The following is a 20,176-nucleotide window of genomic DNA, read 5'->3' as shown; positions in this document are numbered from 1 at the left end:
ACACTCACACTCACACTCACACTCACGCAGAGACGTGCACACACAGAGGGCAGCACTGTCTTTGTACGAAATCACTGGAGATTAAAGTTCCGGAAGCAGGTTCTCACTGCCCATCGTCCCTGTTGACTGTCTGCTTGGTCACCTCTCAGGACACCTCTGAATATACCTATTGAGTCATCTCCTTGGCCAGGTGTGTCTGCTTTTGTTTTGCCTCTCGGGTTATCGCTGGGTGCTGGGTGCCAGCACTACAAATACACCACTCCCGGGGCCACTTACCCACCTCCCCCAGCCTATTTATTTGGTCGAGCAGAGAGAAATTGAGAGAGGAGGGGGAGCTAGTGAGGGAGGGAGAAAGAGAGACACGTACAGACCCACTTCCCCACTCCTTAAGAATCCTCGATGTGGGAAGCAATGACAGAAGCCAGACCTTCCACCTTCTGCATCCCACAATGACCCTGGGTCCATGCTCCCAGAGGGATGAAGAATAGGAAAGCTATCAGGGGAGGGGATGGGATACGGAGTTCTGGTGGTGGGAATTGTGTGGAGTTGTACCCCTTTTATCCTATGGTTTTGTCAGTGTTTCCTTTTTATATGTAAAAAATTTTAAAAAGAGACTACCCCCCCAAAAAAAAAAATCCCCACTGCAAGTTGGGGGCAGGGGCCCAAACCGGGTCCTTGAGCGTGGGGATACGTGCGCCAGGGGCGCCCTCTCTCCCCGGCCACATGTCTTATCTAATAACAGCCTTTACGTGGCTAATCTTCCATCTGGCTAGCTGGTTCAGCCATTTAACTTGGATTACCCCTAGCTTAATCATGGACTTCATCAACTACTGGTAACGCTTTAATAGAATTAATCACAGCTAAGCACGACTCCCTCGGTCTCCCAAGGTCTGCTACCAGAGCTCAGTGGTCAGCGGAAGCTGCTGGGCCTGGACTGGCCGGAGAGGAGGAGGAGCACGTCCGCCCCCTGCAGGAGCTGGCGGGGGTCCTGCTCTGTGTGCAGAGACGCCGCCACGGCCCTCTGCCAGCCCAGGGTGGACGCAGGCAGCTGGGGACAGGAATGAGGAACCAGACGTGCTGCTCGTTCTCCACCCCTGCCTCTGCTCTTCCCACCCTGCCTGGGCCATCTGCGAGGCGAGGCCACAGACCAGCTGTGCCATCTCAGGGATGCGGGGCAAGGACACCCACCCAGGGATTCTCTCGTCCCGGCTCAGAGCAGAGATACAGGTCTCTTCAGGTTCTGCCCAGAGTAATGGGCCAATTTACAGAGTCTTTTCAGAAAGGAAAATCAGTGAGCTGGACAGTAGCACGTCTGGTTAAGAGAAAACTTTAACAAGGACACAGGTTCGAGACCCCTGCTCCCCACCTTCGGGGGGAGGCTTCACGAGCCTTGAAGCAGGGCTGTGGGTGTCTTTCTTTTTCTCTCCTTCTCTATCTCCTCCCCTCTCAATTTTTCTCTGCCCTATCCAAAGCAAAATAGAAAGAAAAGAGAAAAAGAAAACAGAAGATTAAATGTCTTACAACCCTCACTACTACCCCAGTCATTTTCCCAAAGGACACAAGAACACTATTTCAATCCTTATATTCATAACTTTCCAAATTACAGGAGCCAAAGCAGGGAACCAAGCTAAACGCTCACTGACAGGTTACAACAGAAACGCAGTGCAAATCCCACTCAGACATTGGGGAAGATGACACTTTTGTTTCTGGACAAAATGGGCAGAACTCAAGGTGAAGATGCTCAGAGCAGTGAGTTAGGACACACCAAACAATTACCATATGATTTCACTCACAAAGCAAATATAAATAAATTTATTGAAAAACCATAATGAGAACCAGACTGACTCTTTTAAAGTTATTTTTTATATTTATTTTCCCTTTTGTTGCCCTTGTCTTATTGTTGTAGTTATCATTGTTGATGTCATTGTTAGACAGGACAGAGAGAAATGGAGAGAGGAGGGGAAGACAGAGAGGTGGAGAGAAAGACAGACACCTGCAGACCTGCTTCACCGCCTGTGAAGCGACTCCCCTGCAGGTGGGGAGCCAGGGACTCGAACTGGGAAACTTATGCTGGTCCTTGAACTTCGCGCCACATGTGCTTAACCCGCTGCACTACCGCCTGACTCCCCAAACTGACCCTTAGAATCTGTGGAAGCCATGGTGGCTATTGGAAGGAACAGGAGAGGGGTAAGTGAGGGGCAGATAGAGGGTTTTTGATGTGATGGCACTGGAACTCTGGTGGTGGGTTTGGGGAGCCTTTTACACACACACACACACACACACACACACTCACTCATGCACACTCACAGACGCACTCACACACACTCACAGACACATATACTCACAGATACACTCACACACACTCACTCACACTCACACACACTCACTCACACTCACACATAGTCACAGATACACACTCACAGACACTCACAAACACATTCATAAACACACTCACACACGCACACACACTCACACACACACTCACAGACACACACACACTCACTCACACACACTCACACACATCCACACACACTCACAGACACACATACTCACAGACACACACAGACTCACACACACTCACTCACTCACACACACACACTCACACACACTCCCTCATACACACACACACTTACTCACTCACACTCACACATAGTCACAGATACACACTCACAGACACTCACAAACACATTCATAGACACACACACACACACACACAATGCCCCTAAAGTCCTATAATATTGTGAAGCTATGTTAAACCAATTAGAAGGCAAATTACAAATAAAGAGAAGATGTGATTACATTTTCAAGGAAAAGAAAGAGCAGAGACTGGAAAGGAGGGAAGGAGTGAGGGCAGGTGTGTGTGTGTGGGGGGGGCTTTTGGGTCACTGGGCTGCACCACACACCCAGCCTTTAGTCGCTCACAGACCGTGGTGGCAGGCGTGTGGCAGGAGGACAGAGCCCCTGGGGCGGCACAGTGTGCAGAGTCTCTGGGAAGAGGAGCCTGACGGGGCGCCATGCACCGGCAGCTGGGCAGAGGGCTCTGGCTGGAGTCGGCCTCTCTGTTTGACAGGTGAGGGTGAGAGGACAAACCCCAGTTGCCTCCGTGCCCGACCCTCCCCTAGGGATGGCACCCTGGCACAGCCCGGCAAACAGCCCGCCTGATCGGCGCTGTCATGTTCTGATGCTTTGTGCCCAGTGTTGGAGGCCAAGTGGCTGGGCCGTGAGTGGCTCTGTCTGGGACGGAAAGCTACAGCTAGTGGGCGAGCCGTGCTCTCAGCCCACCAGGGGCCACACCCGGGGCTTCCTCGCTGTCCGACTCTCACACGCTGAGTCAGTCTCTCGGGAAGCGGCACCTTACAAAGGCTAATGCGGCCGTAAAAAGGGACGTGGCTCCCATCCCTACCGACCTGACTCATCCGAGACGGCGTGAAACGGTTCTGGGTTATTCTCAAGATGATTTCTCCTTGTCTTTTGACACCTGCACTAAGATGATTTCAACAGGTCAAGATGGGTCTATAAATTATTCCTATTAATATCATTGTCATGAGGCATAATTACTATACACACCACCAGCTCACTCGCAGACAGGAAGGCCCGTCACACTTTGTCTGAGTCAAAGTAATCAGGTTCTTGAGAACCTCCCATGAGTTAGCTGACACACCGTGCACTCAGACACAGTCCACCAGCGCACGTGATTAGCCAGGCATGGGCAGACGTCAGAATTACCCGGCAGCTTTCAGACGGCGCACTTACACTGAGACTAAAACTAAAGCATCTAGACGGGCTACACTTACCTTGGAGATTGCCTTGTATCTGCATTTGGATGCGACAAACTCATACTTAAGCAGGATGTTCGAAGGTAGCATTGGCCTCGGTCCACAAAGCAAGTCGATCACCATTTTGAAGCCATTTTGCTGTTAGACATTCTCTCCCCCAGGGCGACAGTGTCAGCCTCAGCCGTATGCAACCCCTTCTTCCTTATTCTGGTATTTTCACTCTTTCTCATTGCTGACCCAGAGGTGCAGAGAGGGCCCAGAAGGCACCACAGCATCTGAGCGTGTCGCTGTTGTGCTTAGAACCAGAGCTCCTGCATGGCAAGGCGTGCGCCCTACCTGGTGAGTCTCTCCTGGCTCAAAACCTTTAGATTTCTCTTGCCAAGTCGCTTAGACCCGTTGCTGAATGTTGGACAACAGCTTAGGAGAGCTTGGCGGGTGTAGGAAAATGCTGAAAGCAACACGCTTGAAGAAGCGGTTATTTTAGTCGACCCGCAGAAGAGGGGAAAGACTGGTCTTAATGACTGTTGGTGAGCCCCTGACTTGGATGGACTCTTCCATTTCATTATTGTATCATATGCACAGACACCATTTATTGTTGGATAGAGACAGAAAGCAGAGGGGTGGGGGAGATAGAGACGGAGACAACTGCAGCCCTGCTCCACAGCTCTCAAAGCCTTCGCCCTGCAGGTGGGGAGCAGGGGCTTGAACCTGGGTCCTCGTGCACTGTAGTGTGTGCACTCTACCAGGTGCTCCCCTGCCCAGCTCCCCACCACCGTGTTTTCTAACCTACACTGTTTGCTGCTGATTTTCAACAATGGCTAAGCTCTCCACCAAAACGCCACCTTGGGACTTGTTAGTTTAATGGCTCCATTGTTTAATTGAGCCCTTAACCTAGCCACAGAATTCAATCACATGCCTTCTGTGTCCTTCAGCCAATGCCACTCTCACTGGTGCCACTGGGTCTGTGTCCCTAGGCAGGGGCAGAAGCCCAGGGGCCGGAAGGACCACCAGGGCAGGGTCCCGGAGAACAAGCAGCCCCACAGTGGGAGCTGAAGCCGCCGGCTCACCTGCTGCCCCTCACGCACACGTCATGCAGGGCCTTCCCGCAGCAGGCTGGCGGCTCTGCAGACACCACGGTGTGGAGTCATTAGGGAATGCATTTATTCTGAAGCCAATTAACCTTTTGTCAGGGAGATGTCAGAGCAGTAATGGCTTCAGCGTGAGGTCGGCCTCTAACAGGGCGCAAGTGACAGTCAAGGGAGAGGAGGGGACAGCTGGGCCGCCCTGCCTCCCCTGCCTGTGCATTCCAGCTGCACCCACGAAGCAGGTGATGGAAGCGCCCATTAGGAAGTGTCCTGCAGGAAGGTGGCATGGGCAGGGAGAGGGACGGTGGCTGCTCTGTGTCCCAGCCCCGGGCTGGGCTCACCACTGCAAGGACAGCCTGGCACCAGGCACGCTGGGAATAGGCAGGGGTGCGGCTGGCCCTGAGGCTGGGCAGTGGGGCCACCTTCACCAGCAGGGCAGCATGTGTCGTGGTCAGGCAGGGAGACGCCAGCACCCTCCCTGTTTTGCCAAGGTCACCAGGATGGGTTCCTGGACATACAGCTCCGGCCCTGGCCCTGGCCCCTGACCTCTGACTGCGGCCTCTGACCCTTGGCCCCTGGCCCCTGGCCCCTGGCAGGTGCAGCCCCACCAGCAGCAACGCCACTTACCTTCCAGGCGATCTTGTTGCCTTTGGAGTCGTGCTCGAGGGCAATGGGGAAGTCTCCCCGCTCGTAGAATTTCCTGAACGCTGTGGGCTTGGTTGGCCTCTCTTTGAATGCTCCCGCGGCTGGAGGCCCCCTCACCTTGAACAGAGACACACAGGAGAGCAGTCAGGCCTGAAAACAGCCCCCAGGGAGTGTCTGCCTGTGTGCCATGGGCCAGGAGCCAGGGACCCACTTAGACGCAGTCGTGTGGGGTCCGCGGCGTGAAGGGCAGGTGAGTCCCACAGTGGGCAAAGGGGGGAGGAGCCATACTCCTGAACTCTGACTGGAAGCCATGTCAGAAAGACAATAAAATGGAAAGCAGGGCTCTGTCTCATCACTGACAGCAGAAGCCTCACGCACGCACAGACATTTGCAGAAGACACTACGGTCACTCTGATGGACGCCCCCCCAGTCTTTCTAGTCCTACCCCTCTCTCAAGAATAAATAAGTGAATGAATAAATCTTGAAGAAAACACCTGAGGTAGTTGGTGATGCTAAACTTTTTATTTACTATTACTATGACTATCATCATCATGGGAGCCTTGCTCAGCTCTGGCCGACGGTAGTGCTGGGGACTGAACCTACAACTTTGGAACCTCAGGCACCGGTCTTTCTGCAGAACCATTATGGTGTCTTCCCAGCAGGTAAAGCCTTTAACATTTCTAAGAATCGCAGATTCTAAACACAGGTCTGGTATGTTTTGTGGAATGAAGAAGTAATACATTTCAAATATTCCCTTTGAATCCCTCTTTAGTGGTAGACTGTTCAAGCCCCTGGTCCCCACCTGCAGGGGAAAGCTTCACAAGTAGTGCACAGGGCTGCGGGTGTCTCTCTCTGTCTCTCTCCCTCTCTATTTGCCCCTTCCCCCCAGTTTCTGGCTGTCTCTAATAAATAAATAAAGATCACAAAATTTAGAAACAAAAGAGCAAGGGACAGCTGAGGCCTTTGTTTACAGCCTTCAGACTTTCCGTCACCACCTCCCACTGTCCCCACGGTAGGTGACGAGTGCGTCACAGAGAAGTCGGGCCCTTGAGCACTACAGCTCCAAGCTGCTTCTGGCCTTAGGAGGGCGAGCCACACCTGTCTGCTCAGGGAGCAACCTGCGGGACACACCTGTCTTCTGGGGAGCAACCTGGGAGCCACACCTGTCTGCTCAGGGAGCAACCTGCCAGCCACACCTGTCTGCTCAGGGAGCAACCTGCCAGCCACACCTGTCTGCTCAGGGAGCAACCTGCCAGCCACACCTGTCTGCTCAGGGAGCAACCTGCAGCCATACCTGTGTGCTCAGGGAGCAACCTGCAGCCACACCTGTCTGCTCAGGGAGCAACCTGCAGCCACACCTGTGTGCTCAGGGAGCAACCTGCCAGCTACACCTGTCTGCTCAGGGAGCAACCTGCCAGCCACACCTGTCTGCTGGGGAGCAACCTGCAGCCATACCTGTCTGCTCAGGGAGCAACCTGCCAGCTACACCTGTCTGCTGGGAAGCAACCTGCAGGCCACACCTGTCTGCTCAGGGAGCAACCTACCAGCTACACCTGTCTGCTCGGGGAGCAACCTGCAGCCACACCTGTCTGCTCAGGGAGAAACCTGCCAGCTACACCTGTCTGCTGGGGAGCAACCTGCAGCCACACCTGTCTGTTCGGGGAGCAACCTGCCAGCCACACCTGTCTGCTCGGGGAGCAACCTGCCAGCTACACCTGTCTGCTCGGGGAGCAACCTGCAGCCACACCTGTCTGCTCAGGGAGCAACCTGCCAGCCACACCTGTCTGCTGGGGAGCAACCTGCAGCCACACCTGTCTGCTCGGGGAGCAACCTGCAGCCACACCTGTCTGCTCGGGGAGCAACCTGCAGCCACACCTGTCTGCTCGGGGAGCAACCTGCCAGCCACACCTGTCTGCTCCGGGAGCAACCTGCCAGCCACACCTGTCTGCTCAGGGAGCAACCTGCAGCCACACCTGTCTGCTCGGGGAGCAACCTGCGAGCCACACCTGTCTGCTCAGGGAGCAACCTGCCAGCTACACCTGTCTGCTCAGGGAGCAACCTGCAGGCAAGAGAGTCTCTTTGCAGAACCATTAGGTCATCTCCCCAGACTTCCTTGGGCAAACTGTATTTAATTTCACAAACTGAGGTATGCTGCTATGTTATAGCTCATGAAGTAGGAGTATTTTCTTGAGTTTCTGTTCTTTATTTTTACATTTTTACCAGGAACAAAACTGAAAAGTGCGACTTTTTTATAAAGCTTGCTGTATAGATCTCTTCTAAATCAACTCCAGGTATTTCCAAACCTACATGTTGTAAAAGTGACTAGAACAATTTAGGTGGGCAAGTCAGTTTATATCTGTAGGGAGGGGGGTTAATTGTAGCAGAGACTGTCACTGTCCCTTGAGAGAGAAATTCTCTGGGCTCCAAGTACATCTACAGACACTTAAGCTTGACAGGAAGACTTTTTTTTTCCCTTAATATTCTACAAATAATCTATTCCAGCCTTCCAAGTATTTCTACAAATTTGTACACACACACACACACACACACACACACACAAATCAAGTTAAATAGAATTAATCTCCAGGAAGGTACTAAGATACCAATACCAGAAACCACCACGCAGATGGCAGCTGCCTGACCGAGCAGTGTCAGAAGCAGGCCCAGGCCAGCGTGCGGTGAGGGACCCTTATGGGAGCTCCTTGTTCCTGCAGGAAGAGCGACTGTGAATTTTATGTAATGTCTGCAGGATTTTACCCCGATTTATTATAAATAATATAAAGCAAATAAGGCGCATGAATCAAAGCAGATTTGTGGGAAATGGGATTAGGATTCGGCTGAGTGGGGGTGCAAGGGCTCTGTAAACCAATTAGGAAGAATAGATGTGGCCGCAGAAAGCTTTTAATAAAACCTGAGGCACTTGGGGCGGGGTACTGAGCGCATTCCGGAGTGACTGCAAGAGATGGTGCCCGTGCTGCCTGCCGGGCCCCTGGAACGGATTTGGAGCTGACATCATGGTCTCTGCACAGGGCCGCAGGCTAATAATATTTAGGAGGAAGGAATTCAGGCCTTTATGGCAGGGCTGGCAAGCTCCCCTCCCTCCGCCTCTGGAAATCTTATTTACTTATTTAGCCTAAGTTGGAGCTGGTTACTGAGAGAAAGAGGGGGAAAAAAACAAAGCTGAGACTTAATGAGGGAAGACTACGTTCTCTTCCTCCACGGGTCCTGAGTAGCTACAGTGACGGCACTGGGAAAGGGTCAAGGGCAAAGACACCCCTTTCTGGTTTGCGTCACCTACCGCTGGCATTTGGACTCGGTGGGTGGGTGGAGTTGTGTGCCCGCAGATCCTGCTGCCGGCCAGGCCTGAGGCCTCTGCTTTGTCTCCCTGTTCTGCTCCATCTACCAAATGCCATTGGCCCGAGGCGCCAGCCGTTTGCAGCACCCCAAGGTCACCGTGACCTGGCAGACGGACGCTTGCCAAAGTGTTAGGTCAGCTGGTGATTTGCTTTAAAAGCAAAACCAGAAACAAGGCTGGGGAGACAGCATGATGGTTCTGCAAAAGACTTTCCTACCCGAGGCTCCAAGCTCCCAGGTTCAGACCCCAGCCTCCCCACCAACAGCGCTCCACGGCTTCTTCTCTGCATCTCTCATTAAAATAAAATGCCAGGGGCTGGGTGGGGGCGCACCTGGTTGAGCGCACATGTTACAGTGTGCAAGGACCCAGGTTTGAGCCCCCGGCCCCCACCTGCGGGGGGAAAGCTTTGCAAGTGGTGAAGCAGGGCTGCAGGTGTCTCTCTGTCTCTCTCCCTGTCTCCCCCTCCCCTCTCAATTTCTGACTGTCTGTATCCAAGAAGTAAATAAAGATAATTTTAAAAAAATTTAATAAGTAAAATGCTAAGGGAGTTGGGCGGTAGCACAGCGGGTTAAGCACACAAGGCGCAAAGCACAAAGACTGATGTAAGGATCCCGGTTTGAGCCCCCGGCCCCCCACCTGCAGGGGAGTCGCTTCACAGGCGGTGAAGCAGGTCTGCAGGTGTCTGTCTTTCTCTCCCCCTCTCTGTCTTCCCCTCCTCTCTCCATTTCTCTCTGTCCTGTCCAACAACGATGACATCAATAACAACAATGATGATAAACAAGGGCAACAAAGGGGAAAAATAAATAAATAAAACAAATATGAAAAAACACTTTAAAAAGAAAGAAAGAAAATGCTGAACAGCAGCTGGTCTGGACTCCGGGTTTACTGTCGTGACCCCGCAGAAGGGCAGAGACTTGGGTGAGGGTGTCACCAAGAATATTAAGGTAGTTTTCTCTCTCTCTCTTTCCCTTTTTAAATTTTTTCTTTATTATTTTATGTATTTATTTATTTATTGGATAAAGACAGTCAGAAATTGAGAGGGAAGGGGGGACAGAGAGACGCCTGCAGCCCTGCTTCACTACCTGCAATGCTTTCCCCCTGCAGGTGGGGACCAGGGGCTTGAACCCAGGTCCCAGTGCACTGTGACATGTGCACTCAGCCAGGTGCAGGTGCGCCACCACCCGGCCCCTTAAGGTAATTCTCTAGCAATGTATCAGATGCTTAACCAATGTCACCGACTCCAGCAAAATCTGTAGGAGACGATCTCACAAAGGAGGAAGTCAGAGCCCTGAGAAGCTCAGTCACCTGGCAGCAAGCGAGAGCTCACAGCTGCAGGACAGGGAGTTTACTCAGGACTGGCGGGCTCTGGCAGGCTCGCCCCAGAGTACGGGGCCTGGCTCAAAGTCCAAAGGAAAATCGGCGTAAGCTCAGGACTGGTTGAGTGAGGAGAATGAGAAGCAGAAGTGGGATGAGATCTGGAGCTCAGATGAAAACAATAATAATAATAATAAAAAGCACAGGTCTACTTGTTGAAACTATGTAACTATCCGACTTAGAGTGGAGGGAAGAGTTTCTTTATCTCTCCAGACTTGTGTTTCCCTTCTAGATTTTCCAAATTTCTATCTGAGTCAGTAGGTCCTCAGTGTCCTCCCTGCTTATAGTGTGAGACGTTCCTTCTCATGTGCCTCATGCTGTCAAAACAGGACTTTTCTTTTTCAGCTAAGGAGCATTCTGCCCACTATCTGCAATCACATTTGAGTTTTTCATTATTTCCACCTTTGCCTTTAGCAGTGATGTTATCTTTAACTATTTCTGGTGTGCCCCATTTCCCATATTTTCTATTATTTCCTTCTAACGGGGTCCCCAGTGTGAGCTAGCAAGGTCAGGTGTATTCACTCTCTGTGTCTCTCCCAGAAGAGTCTGGGGCTGCCGGGCCTGCGGAACACCATGCCGTGCAAGACGTGACTTGCTCTGCAGAAGCGTAAAGTTTCTCACTTTGGAGGCAGAGCGTCCGTCCGAGCGGCTGGCTCCAGTGAGGCCCCTCTCCCTAGCTGGCCGAGTACTGTCTCCCCCAGCCCTCACACAGGGGGGAGGAGGGGCGCACAGAGAGAGCTCTCTTTACCTCTACTCATTTCCTGTGGGGTTGGGACCTTTTGAATACATCATTTCCCTGCTTCACTTTTTCCTTTCAGTTAGAGAGTCAAAGGGAGAGGGAGAGACACTAGCTGTGGGCATTCCAGCATGGGCCACGCAAGGCAAGGTATTCACCCTGCCTGCTGAGCCATCTCTCTAGCCCTCTTTTCCTCTCCTTATAAGGACATTACTTCCATCCTGGGACCCCACCCTCATCATGGGCCGATCTTATATCCTTTCAAAGAGCCTACTTCCAAATGACATCACACTGAGGGCTATGGCTTGGACGTGAATTAGAGAAGGGACTTAAATATTATGTCTATGATGCCTTTGTGTTTGGATTCTCGTGTCTGACAAATGAAGATGGACATTTCTTCATTTCAGTGTGAATGTTACACACACACACACAGGCACACGCACACACCAGCACACTCACACACACACAGGAACATGCACACACCTGCACACGCACACTCACACACACACACAGGCACACGCACACACCTGCACACGCACACTCACACACACACAGGCACATGCACACACCTGCACACGCACACTCACACACACACACAGGCACACGCACACACCTGCTCACTCACACACAGGCACACGCACACACCTGCACATGCACACTCACACACATACAGGCACACGCAGGGTAAAGGCTATCGGGATAAACGTATCTGTCTATCAGAGCGCCGCTCAGCTCTGGCTCATGGTGGAGCTGGAGAGTGAGCCTGGGTCCTTGGATGCCTCAGCATGAAACAGTCTTTGCGTAACCGTTGGGCTGTGCCCCCAGCGCTCCTGGTGCCGACATCTGTGAGTGTGTGCTCCTATGCCTCCCAGAGTAACGCCTTCTGGTATGAGCTTTCTGTGGAATGGGTCGCAGCCATGGTCGCATGTCGTGGGCATCTCCTCACCTGTCTCCCGTGTTTATTCACTGGCATTTACAGTGGTCACTGTGTCATTGCTCTTAGTGTACACGAGAACATGAGAGGCTCTACATTTAAACAAATACAGTGGTCACTGTGTCATTGCTCTTAGTGTACACGAGAACATGAGAGACTCTTCACTTAAAGAAATGAATACAGGGGGTCGGGAGGTGGCGCAGTGGGTTAAGCGCATGTGGTACAAAGCGCAGGGACCGGCGTAAGGATCCCGGTTCGAGCCCCCGGCTCCCCACCTGCAGGGGAGTCACTTCACAGGCGGTGAAGCAGGTCTGCAGGTGTCTGTCTTTCTCTCCCCTTCTCTGTCTTCCCCTCCTCTCTCCATTTCTCTCTGTCCTATCCAACAACGAATTGCGTCAACAAGGGCAATAATAATAACCACAACAAAGCTACAACAAGGGCAACAAAAGGGGGGAAAAATGGCCTCCAGGAGCAGTGGATTCATGGTGCAGGCACCGAGCCCAGCAATAACCCTGGAGGGGGAAAAAAAAAAAGAAAAAGAAACGAATACAGTGGGAGGAGAGAAAACGCCCTCCTTCCAGCCTACTGCAGTCCTCTGTACCAGGTAACAAATATCAGAAGTGAATGCAAATTCTAAAGTGAACATTTATTTTTATTCTAGGAGCTGTTCAAATACTATAATAAGGTCCACGAGTTCAGACCCTAGAATTGTACAGCTGATGAAAATGAGGGAGAGAGAGGCCAGGTGGTGGGTGGCACACTAGGTTAAGCACACATAGTACTAAGCACAAGGATCCTGGTTCGAGCCCCCGGCTCCCCACCTGCAGGGGAGTCGCTTCACAGGCGGTGAAGCAGGTCTGCAGGTGTCTGTCTTTCCTCCTCTCTCCAGTTCTCTCTGTCCTATCCAACAACAACAACATCAATAACAACAACAACAATTGAAAAAAGATGGCCTCCAGGAGCAGTGGATTTACAGTGCAGGCACAGAGCCCCAGCAATAACCTTAGAGATGATGAAAGAAAGAAAGAAAGAAAGAAAGAAAGAAAGAAAGAAAGAAAGAAAGAAAGAGAGGGAAGGGAGGGAGGGAGGGAGGAGGAAATAGGCCACTAAACGGCAGGCACCATGAGGCCCCAGTCAGGTGGGGCAGAGGCTGAGCAGCAGAGAGTGAGGCAGGAATGATGGAGGGACTCCAGAGGACACCAGAAAGAAGATTGCTGGACAGTTACAGAAACCAGAGCTGCCCCTTCTGCACCCCAGAAAGAATTCTCTGGCAGAGGGGGAGAAACGTTAGGGGAAGACAAGCAGAGGTCTCCAAACTCCAGCTCCACCAGGACCCAGAGGGAGAGAGAAGAGGAATAAAGGAAGGACACTGAGAAGTAGTAGCCGGTGTAGATGTGACTTAGAAAGGAGAGGACAGGACCACAGGAAAAATGGCCGAATATATGTCACCAGAGTTCTAGAAATAAGAGTCAGCCCGTGTCTGTGAGCTTGGGAGAACCAGTGCAGTTTCCAGTGGAGGGAAGGGGACACAGGACTCTGGTGGTAGGTACGGTGTGGGATTGTACCCCTGTTATTTTGTAATTTTACAAATCACTAATTAAATAAAAAGAAGAATGTATCTGGTGAGGAAGACGCCATGAAGGGTAAGCTTTGTGTCTTGTCTGCATGACTGGAGGCCGAGGGGACTGCCAGCAGCAGGCTTCTCCTGTCTGTCTGGGACCAGAGGATGGATCACGGAAGAAAGCCAACATGAGCGCAGAGCAGAGAACGGAATCTGCCGCCAGCATTCCAGCAGCCAGAGAGGAGAAAGGGCTGTCATCACACAGCCCTCTACTAAGACCCAGCAGGCTCCTTCAGAAACCCAACTCAGCGGCCAGGTGGCGGTGCACCTGGTAGAGCTCACATTACCTGATTGAGCGTCAGGCCCCTGGTCCCCACCTGCGGGGGGGAGCTTTGTGAGTGGTGAAGCAGGGCTGCAGGTGTCTCTCTTTCCCTCCGTCTCTCTCTCTCTCTCTCTATCTTCCCTTTGTATGTCTCTGCCTCTATCAAAAAATAAATAAGAAAAAAAAAGCAATCTAATTCATTTGAGAAGTAGCAGGTGAGAGGAGCAGACTCATTTGATGATGGCTACTAAAACAGGACTTAGCCCCACATCAAAGCAAATATACCATAAGAAATAAGTATATGAGGGGCCAGGAAGGGACACACCCAGTTAAGTGCACATATCATCAAGCTCAAGGACCCAGGTTCCAGACCCTGGCTCCCCACCTGCAGGAAGAAATCTTTCGGGGAGGTGAAGCAGGTCTGCAGGTGTCTCTCTGTCTCTCTCCCTCTCTATCTCCATCTACCCTCTCAATTTCTGTTTTATCTAATAAAAATTTAAAAGAAAAAGGAGAAATGTCTGCCAGAGCAGTGAATTCATAGTGTCTACACCAAGCTCCAGAGATAAATCCTGGAAGCAAAATAATAATAATGATGATGATGATGATGATTATATCATAGTCATCATTATTATTGTCATTATAAGAAAAAGCAGTGAAACTTAGCAACTGATGAAAATAGCAAATAGAGAGAAACTCTGCCACCAAATATTTTCCAAGAGTTAAAAATATAAAAGCAATGAAGGAATAGCTTTTATGAAGGAAGGTCAAGGAATAGAAACACAAGAATTATGAGAGAGAGAGAGAGAGAGGAGGAGGAGGATTAGTGTGACAGGAGAAGACAGAAGGCAGGCTGGTGAGACACTGGGGATAACCAGGCATAAAAGACAAACTGAAGGAGAAGCCGAGAGAGTCACAGGAGAAAATATGAAAGAGGAGGCCAGCGCTTGAGATGAGAAATGGGCGAGATAATAAAAGGACAGCAAAGGACACCCTGGCAGTGTGTAGCAATGAGAGGGAATATTAAGCATTTGCAATTGTGCTGAAAAAGAAAAAAAGAAAGAAAGGGAAGGGGAAAAACCACACCGTCTTTGAAAAACAAGTATCTGGGGCTGGGCGGTGGTGCACCTGGCTGAGCGCGCACGTCACTGTGCACGAGGACCCGGGTTTGAGCCTCCGGTCCCCATCTGTAGGGGGAAGGCCTTGCGAGTGGTGAAGCAGGGCTGCAGGTGTCTTTCTGTCTCTCCCTCTCTATCTCCCCTACTCTCTTTATTTCTGGCTGTCTCTATCTAACAAAGATAATACAAATATTTTTATTTATTTATTCCCTTTTGCTGCCCTGTTTTATTGTTTTAGTTATTATTGTTGTTATTATTGCTGTCATCATTGTTGGACAGGACAGAGAGAAGTGGAGAGAGGAGGGGAAGACAGAGAGGGGGAGAGAAAGACAGACACCTGCAGACCTGCTTCACTGCCTGTGAAGTGACTCCCCTGCAGGTGGGGAGCCGGGGGCTCGAACCGGGATCCTTACGCTGATCCTTGTGCTTTGTGCCACCTGGGCTTAACCCACTGCGCTACCGCCCGACTTCCAATAAAAATATTTTTTAAAAAACCAAATATCTGTTATAAAAGTAGTATAGACAGCCCACCCCCACATACACATGCACACCCAAATTATCTCCGAGATACAGGGGGAGATAATTTAAAATAAACCATGTCAAGACACCTTTAGAGAATTTGTGAGCATGAGAAAACAAACACAAGATGACCTGCATAGCTTATTAAGAAGATAGACTCACATATAACCATCAAACTGTCTACTTATTTTACGTTTTAATATTTCACAGCAGAAAACAGTGAGGGGTGGGGGAGACAGCATAATGGCAGCAAGGAGACTCTCCTGCCAGAGGCTCCAAGGTCCCAGGTTCAATCCCCAGCACCGCCACAAGCCAGAGCTGAGCAGGGCTCTGGGGAAAATACAGTGGCCCCTCGCAGCTTTCTGCTTTGACTTTTGTGGCTTCGCTCTAGTGTGATTTTTTCAAATATATACATTCAAAGTCCGACTGAGACAGTGTAAGTGACACAGGCCACACTCGGTGATCCGAGCCAATCACACACCCAGGGGTTACACTTCCAGTGCAGATGTGTGCTGTGTCCCTGTGGACTGCAGGCCCGAGTGCTCCAGCAGCCCCGCAAATCCTGCCACCCCAGGCGCAGCCCGCAAAGTCCCGGACTGATTAACCGTGATGAACGAGGGACCACTGTCTAGATGAATAAACATAAAGTCATGTGCAGTGAGTCATCCCAAGACACTGGAGAATTTATCAGAATGAAAAGACAAATAAAACAGTATTTTCATAGCTCATTGAGAAGACAAACTCGGGAGTCTGCGGTGGTGCAGCGGGTTGAGCGCACGTGGCACAAAGCACAGGGACCAGTGTGAGGATCCTGGTTCGAGCCCCCGGCTCCCCACCTGCAGGGGAGTCGCTTCCCAGGTGGTGAAGCAGGTCAGCAGATGTCTGTCTTTCTCTCCCGCCCTCTGTCTTCCCCTCCTCTCTCCATTTCTCTCTGTCCTATCCAACAACGACATCAATAACAACAACGATAACTACAACAACAAAACAACAAGAAGACAAACTCACATGAGGCCGTCAGGCTGGCTATGTTTACATTTCCACATTTCACTGAGGCAGACAGACACACAGAACCCATGAAGCCAGAATGCGAGGAGCCCTCCGAGCATGAAGTTTATGAGTGCATTCCAATGGGATCCTTGCTGTGAGCCACTCCTGGGAACTTCTACAGACAAACTCTAGACACCCTGGGGTGGAGGGCGCCGGGGGCAGCTCCAGCAGAGGCTGCAGGTAGGTAAGTGTCAGGCCCCACAGAGCGGCTCCTCCCTGCTCAGTTCCACAGAGGCTTCACACAGCACTTCCTGCAGCTGAGCCCAGGGAAACAGGACGCGAGGGCATGGCCTCCGAGGGGGTCGCAGGAGGGAGAGAAAGCCCTGGTCATCCCCATGCCACGCCAGGAAAGGGGCGGTTACTGCCGCCTTTCTCCTGCCCTGCAAAGACAGACGACTGTGAAGGGCAGACAAACGCCCACCTCTCCGCCATGCATGTGCACACCCCTCGCAGGAACTGAATCAGTGAAGCCTGAAATCAGTAGAAGCAGGAGAAAGTCCTCTGAGCATTGATAGGATCGCACAGGATCCAGAATAGGCACCTCGGCGGGCGATGTGGGTGGAGGGATTAACAGACCTTCAGTCTGTCTCACAGACGCAGACAGTCCCCCAGAAGAGCGAGGAGCTAGCGAAAAAAGCAGCTACCAGACCCAGTACCTTGACCTAGTGCTGGTCTTGGTCCCCTGGTAACAGCTTTCTGGGTCGCAGAGCCTCAGGGCTGGGGAAGCCTGGCTCACACCCTGCCCCTCAGTGCCCCAGGAAGGTTGCCCGCCTTGAAGTCAGCCTCACCCCTTGACCGGCCCTCCGGCTCTCCCCGTCCAGGCTTCTCAGGTTGTCACGGGCCCTCCGGCAAAACCACATGAAAGGTTTTCTGAAGCAGAGGCGTCGAGCCCCTGGGGACACTCACCTGGGCCACAGCGGGTCACGGGGAGGGGGGAGGAGAGGTCTCTCTGGGCAGGGCAGGGGTCTAGGGCTCTGGGTTCACCATCTGCGACTTTGAAATAGAAAAGCAAGAGCTGAAAGTGTGAGGGAAGATCTTCTTTCTTTTTTAATTCTCTGTTTATTTATTGGATAGGGACGGCCAGAAATTGAGAGGGAAGGGGGAGACAGAGAGAGAGAGAGACACCTGCAGGCCTGCTTCACCCCCCGCAGGTGGGGATCTGGGGCTTGAACCCCGAGTCTTTGTGCGTTGTAACATGTGCGCCCAACCAGGAAAGTAATCAAGATTAGAATACTGGCCTGGCAAGTGGGCAAGGCGCCAGACTCTTCAGCACGAGGCCTGGTGTTCTATTCCTGGCCCCGTATGTGCCACAGTGATGCTCTAGTTCTTTCTCACCCCTCTCTCTCTCTCTCTCTTTCTCTCTCTCTCTCTCTCTCTCTCTCATAAATAAATAAATATATTTTTATTAAATTATGTCATTTGGGCAGGGTAGAGATCAATGAGAAACTGTGATTAGAAAATAGAAAAAAATAGAAATCAAAATGAGAAAAAATGCAAAATGACTTTTATGCCTGACCTCAAAGCCCCAGATCCAACCCTTTCTACTACCATGGGCCACAGAGCTGAGTTAGTGAAAAAAGAAGAAGAAGAAAGAAGAGAAAGTAAAAAGGAAAAAGGAAAAGAAAAGAGAGTGGGAGAGAGGTAACGAGAGAGAGAGAGAGAGAGAGCGAGACAGAGAGAGAGGGAGAGGGAGAGAGAGCAAAGAAAAAACCCTGCTGGCAAGTAGCTGGCATGGACATGGACGGGGTGCTACCAGCCATGTGTGGGCCCCAGGCTTCAGCCCGACCCCTGCCTCACTGAAAGCACCTTTGACACTGTGGTTTCTCCCCTCTCTCTGCTTTTCTGCCTCTTTTCTATCTAAAACAATTGCTCTTCTCTTCTCGACAGTACAACTTTTTCCTACTTTATTGGCTGTATAGCTCAGTAAAATCATGTAAGAGAAAAGGGGGAAGATAGCTGAGGGGGGGACGGAACTGCAGAGCCTTTGAAAAGCGGGCGGTGGTATGTCGGAATTCACTGGGAGTCGGCATGCAGCGGAAGGAGTCTGAACAGTCGCATGCAGGATTCGTATGCAGAGATCAGTAGTCGTTATGAAAAATGGCGACCAGTCATGAAGGTAGAATCCAAGAAAAGAGACCCAGAGACAAGAAGAAAAGAAATGCAATTTGTGGGAATACTTTATGAAGAATTGTACAAGATCTATGAGAAGATGCTTGAAAATGTGATGAGCGCTATACAGAAAACCAATTTTCTCTAATAGAAAGACTACACATCATCAGCCATTACAAAACTGTTAATTTTACTAAGTCAATCTATAAAAGGAAGACGAATCAATAAAAATAAATAAATAACCTGATTTCTCCTTTTGGGAATAGACGAGGTGGTCGTATCATTTGCACTTTACTAAACCAACACGATTAGCGGAGACTCTGAAGAGGAATTGCATGTGCAGGGAAGGCAGCAGGAGAGGCCTCTCCCAGCAGCCCAAACAGCTGGGGGCTGACGCGGCTGGAATATCCGCGGCGGGGGACGAGGACGGCACCTCAGTGGGCATCAGGGCAACGGGCAGCCATGCAGAGACCAGGAGAGCTGGATAGACTCCTCACATGTACCCAGAGCGAGTCCATCCCCACTGGGATGCACACAGGGAAGGGGAAGGGGAAGCAACGGCCACTGTCTTGAGGTCAGGCCTCCCCCGGGACTGCCAAGTCTCACAGTCAGCCTGCACGCCAACAAGCCCCATGGCAAAGGCTGTGCCCTCCAAAGGCTGCCTCTCTGAGCAGGGGGCAACGGCAAGCTCTGTGCCCCCTAGTTCACTGTGGGGCAGGAGAAGGAGCGGCTGAGAAAGGGGCCTTTGCTCACGCCCCGCCAGGCAGTACTGCGCCTGCTGTGGATGTGCAAGTTTCTCCTGGGGGGTCTCCCTGCCCCACAGTGCACAGCAGTACAGGCCTGACGCTTTGGAGGCAGGAATCCTGCTGCTTTATTAGAGACAGCTGCTCGGATCTGACTCCGTATTTTAAACGTGCAGAGTAGTTTCAAAGGCTTATTCGGACGTCTCCGGGCATTACCTGGCCTTCTGGTACATGGCAGGTCAGAACAGACCCAGGTAGGACCACTCTCAGAGACACCTTACAGTTAGAATCTCTGTCCTGGCTGGGAGTATGGATCCACCAGTCAATGCCCATGGTCAGCGGGGAAGCAATGACAGAAGCCAGACCTTCTGCCTTCTGCATCCCACAATGACCCTGGGTCCATAATCCCAGAGGGATAAAGAATGGGAAAGCTATCAGGGGAGGGGATGGGATACGGAGTTCTGGTGGTGGGAATTGTGTGGAGTTGTACTCCTCTCACCCTATGGTTTTGTCAGTGTTTCCTTTTTATAAATAAAATTTAAAAAGAAGAAAAAGAAGCAGTTCCGTCCTTCCGAAAGGTGACTTCTATCTTCTCTTTACTTAAGAGCATAGCATACATTTTATGCCACCCCAACCCAGGAGGTCTTGGGAAAAGGTTTATATGTAAGAGTGTAAGAGGGAGCACTAATGGGCCAGAAAGACTGATTGATGGATGAGGGAAGACGAAGAGAATTAACCATGTGTGGGATGGGTGAGCAAGATATGTAGAAAAGGAAGGGAATGTGTTTGACTTCCTTCAAAATAATGTTACACTCCATATGTACTGTTAAAATTACACCAGAGAAGGGAAATTAT

At 51.1% G+C, this 20,176-nt stretch overlaps 1 protein-coding gene across 2 annotated transcripts in view; it reads right to left on the bottom strand.

The window, feature by feature from the left end:
• Positions 1 to 20,176, bottom strand: part of PACRG (parkin coregulated) — a 326,166-nt gene that overhangs the window by 256,078 nt on the left and 49,912 nt on the right. The window contains exon 2 of one of the 2 annotated variants that reach the window (XM_007529646.3): positions 5,489 to 5,623. The exons of the other annotated variant lie outside the window; for it this stretch is intronic. Coding sequence (XP_007529708.1) covers positions 5,489 to 5,623 — 135 coding nt within the window. The remainder of the gene's footprint in view (positions 1 to 5,488; positions 5,624 to 20,176) is intronic. 2 annotated transcript variants of the gene reach the window in all.

Source organism: Erinaceus europaeus, chromosome 13, assembly GCF_950295315.1.
Source record: "Erinaceus europaeus chromosome 13, mEriEur2.1, whole genome shotgun sequence".
Lineage (NCBI taxonomy): Eukaryota > Metazoa > Chordata > Mammalia > Eulipotyphla > Erinaceidae > Erinaceus > Erinaceus europaeus.
This window is presented reverse-complemented; position numbering and strand designations above follow the sequence as displayed.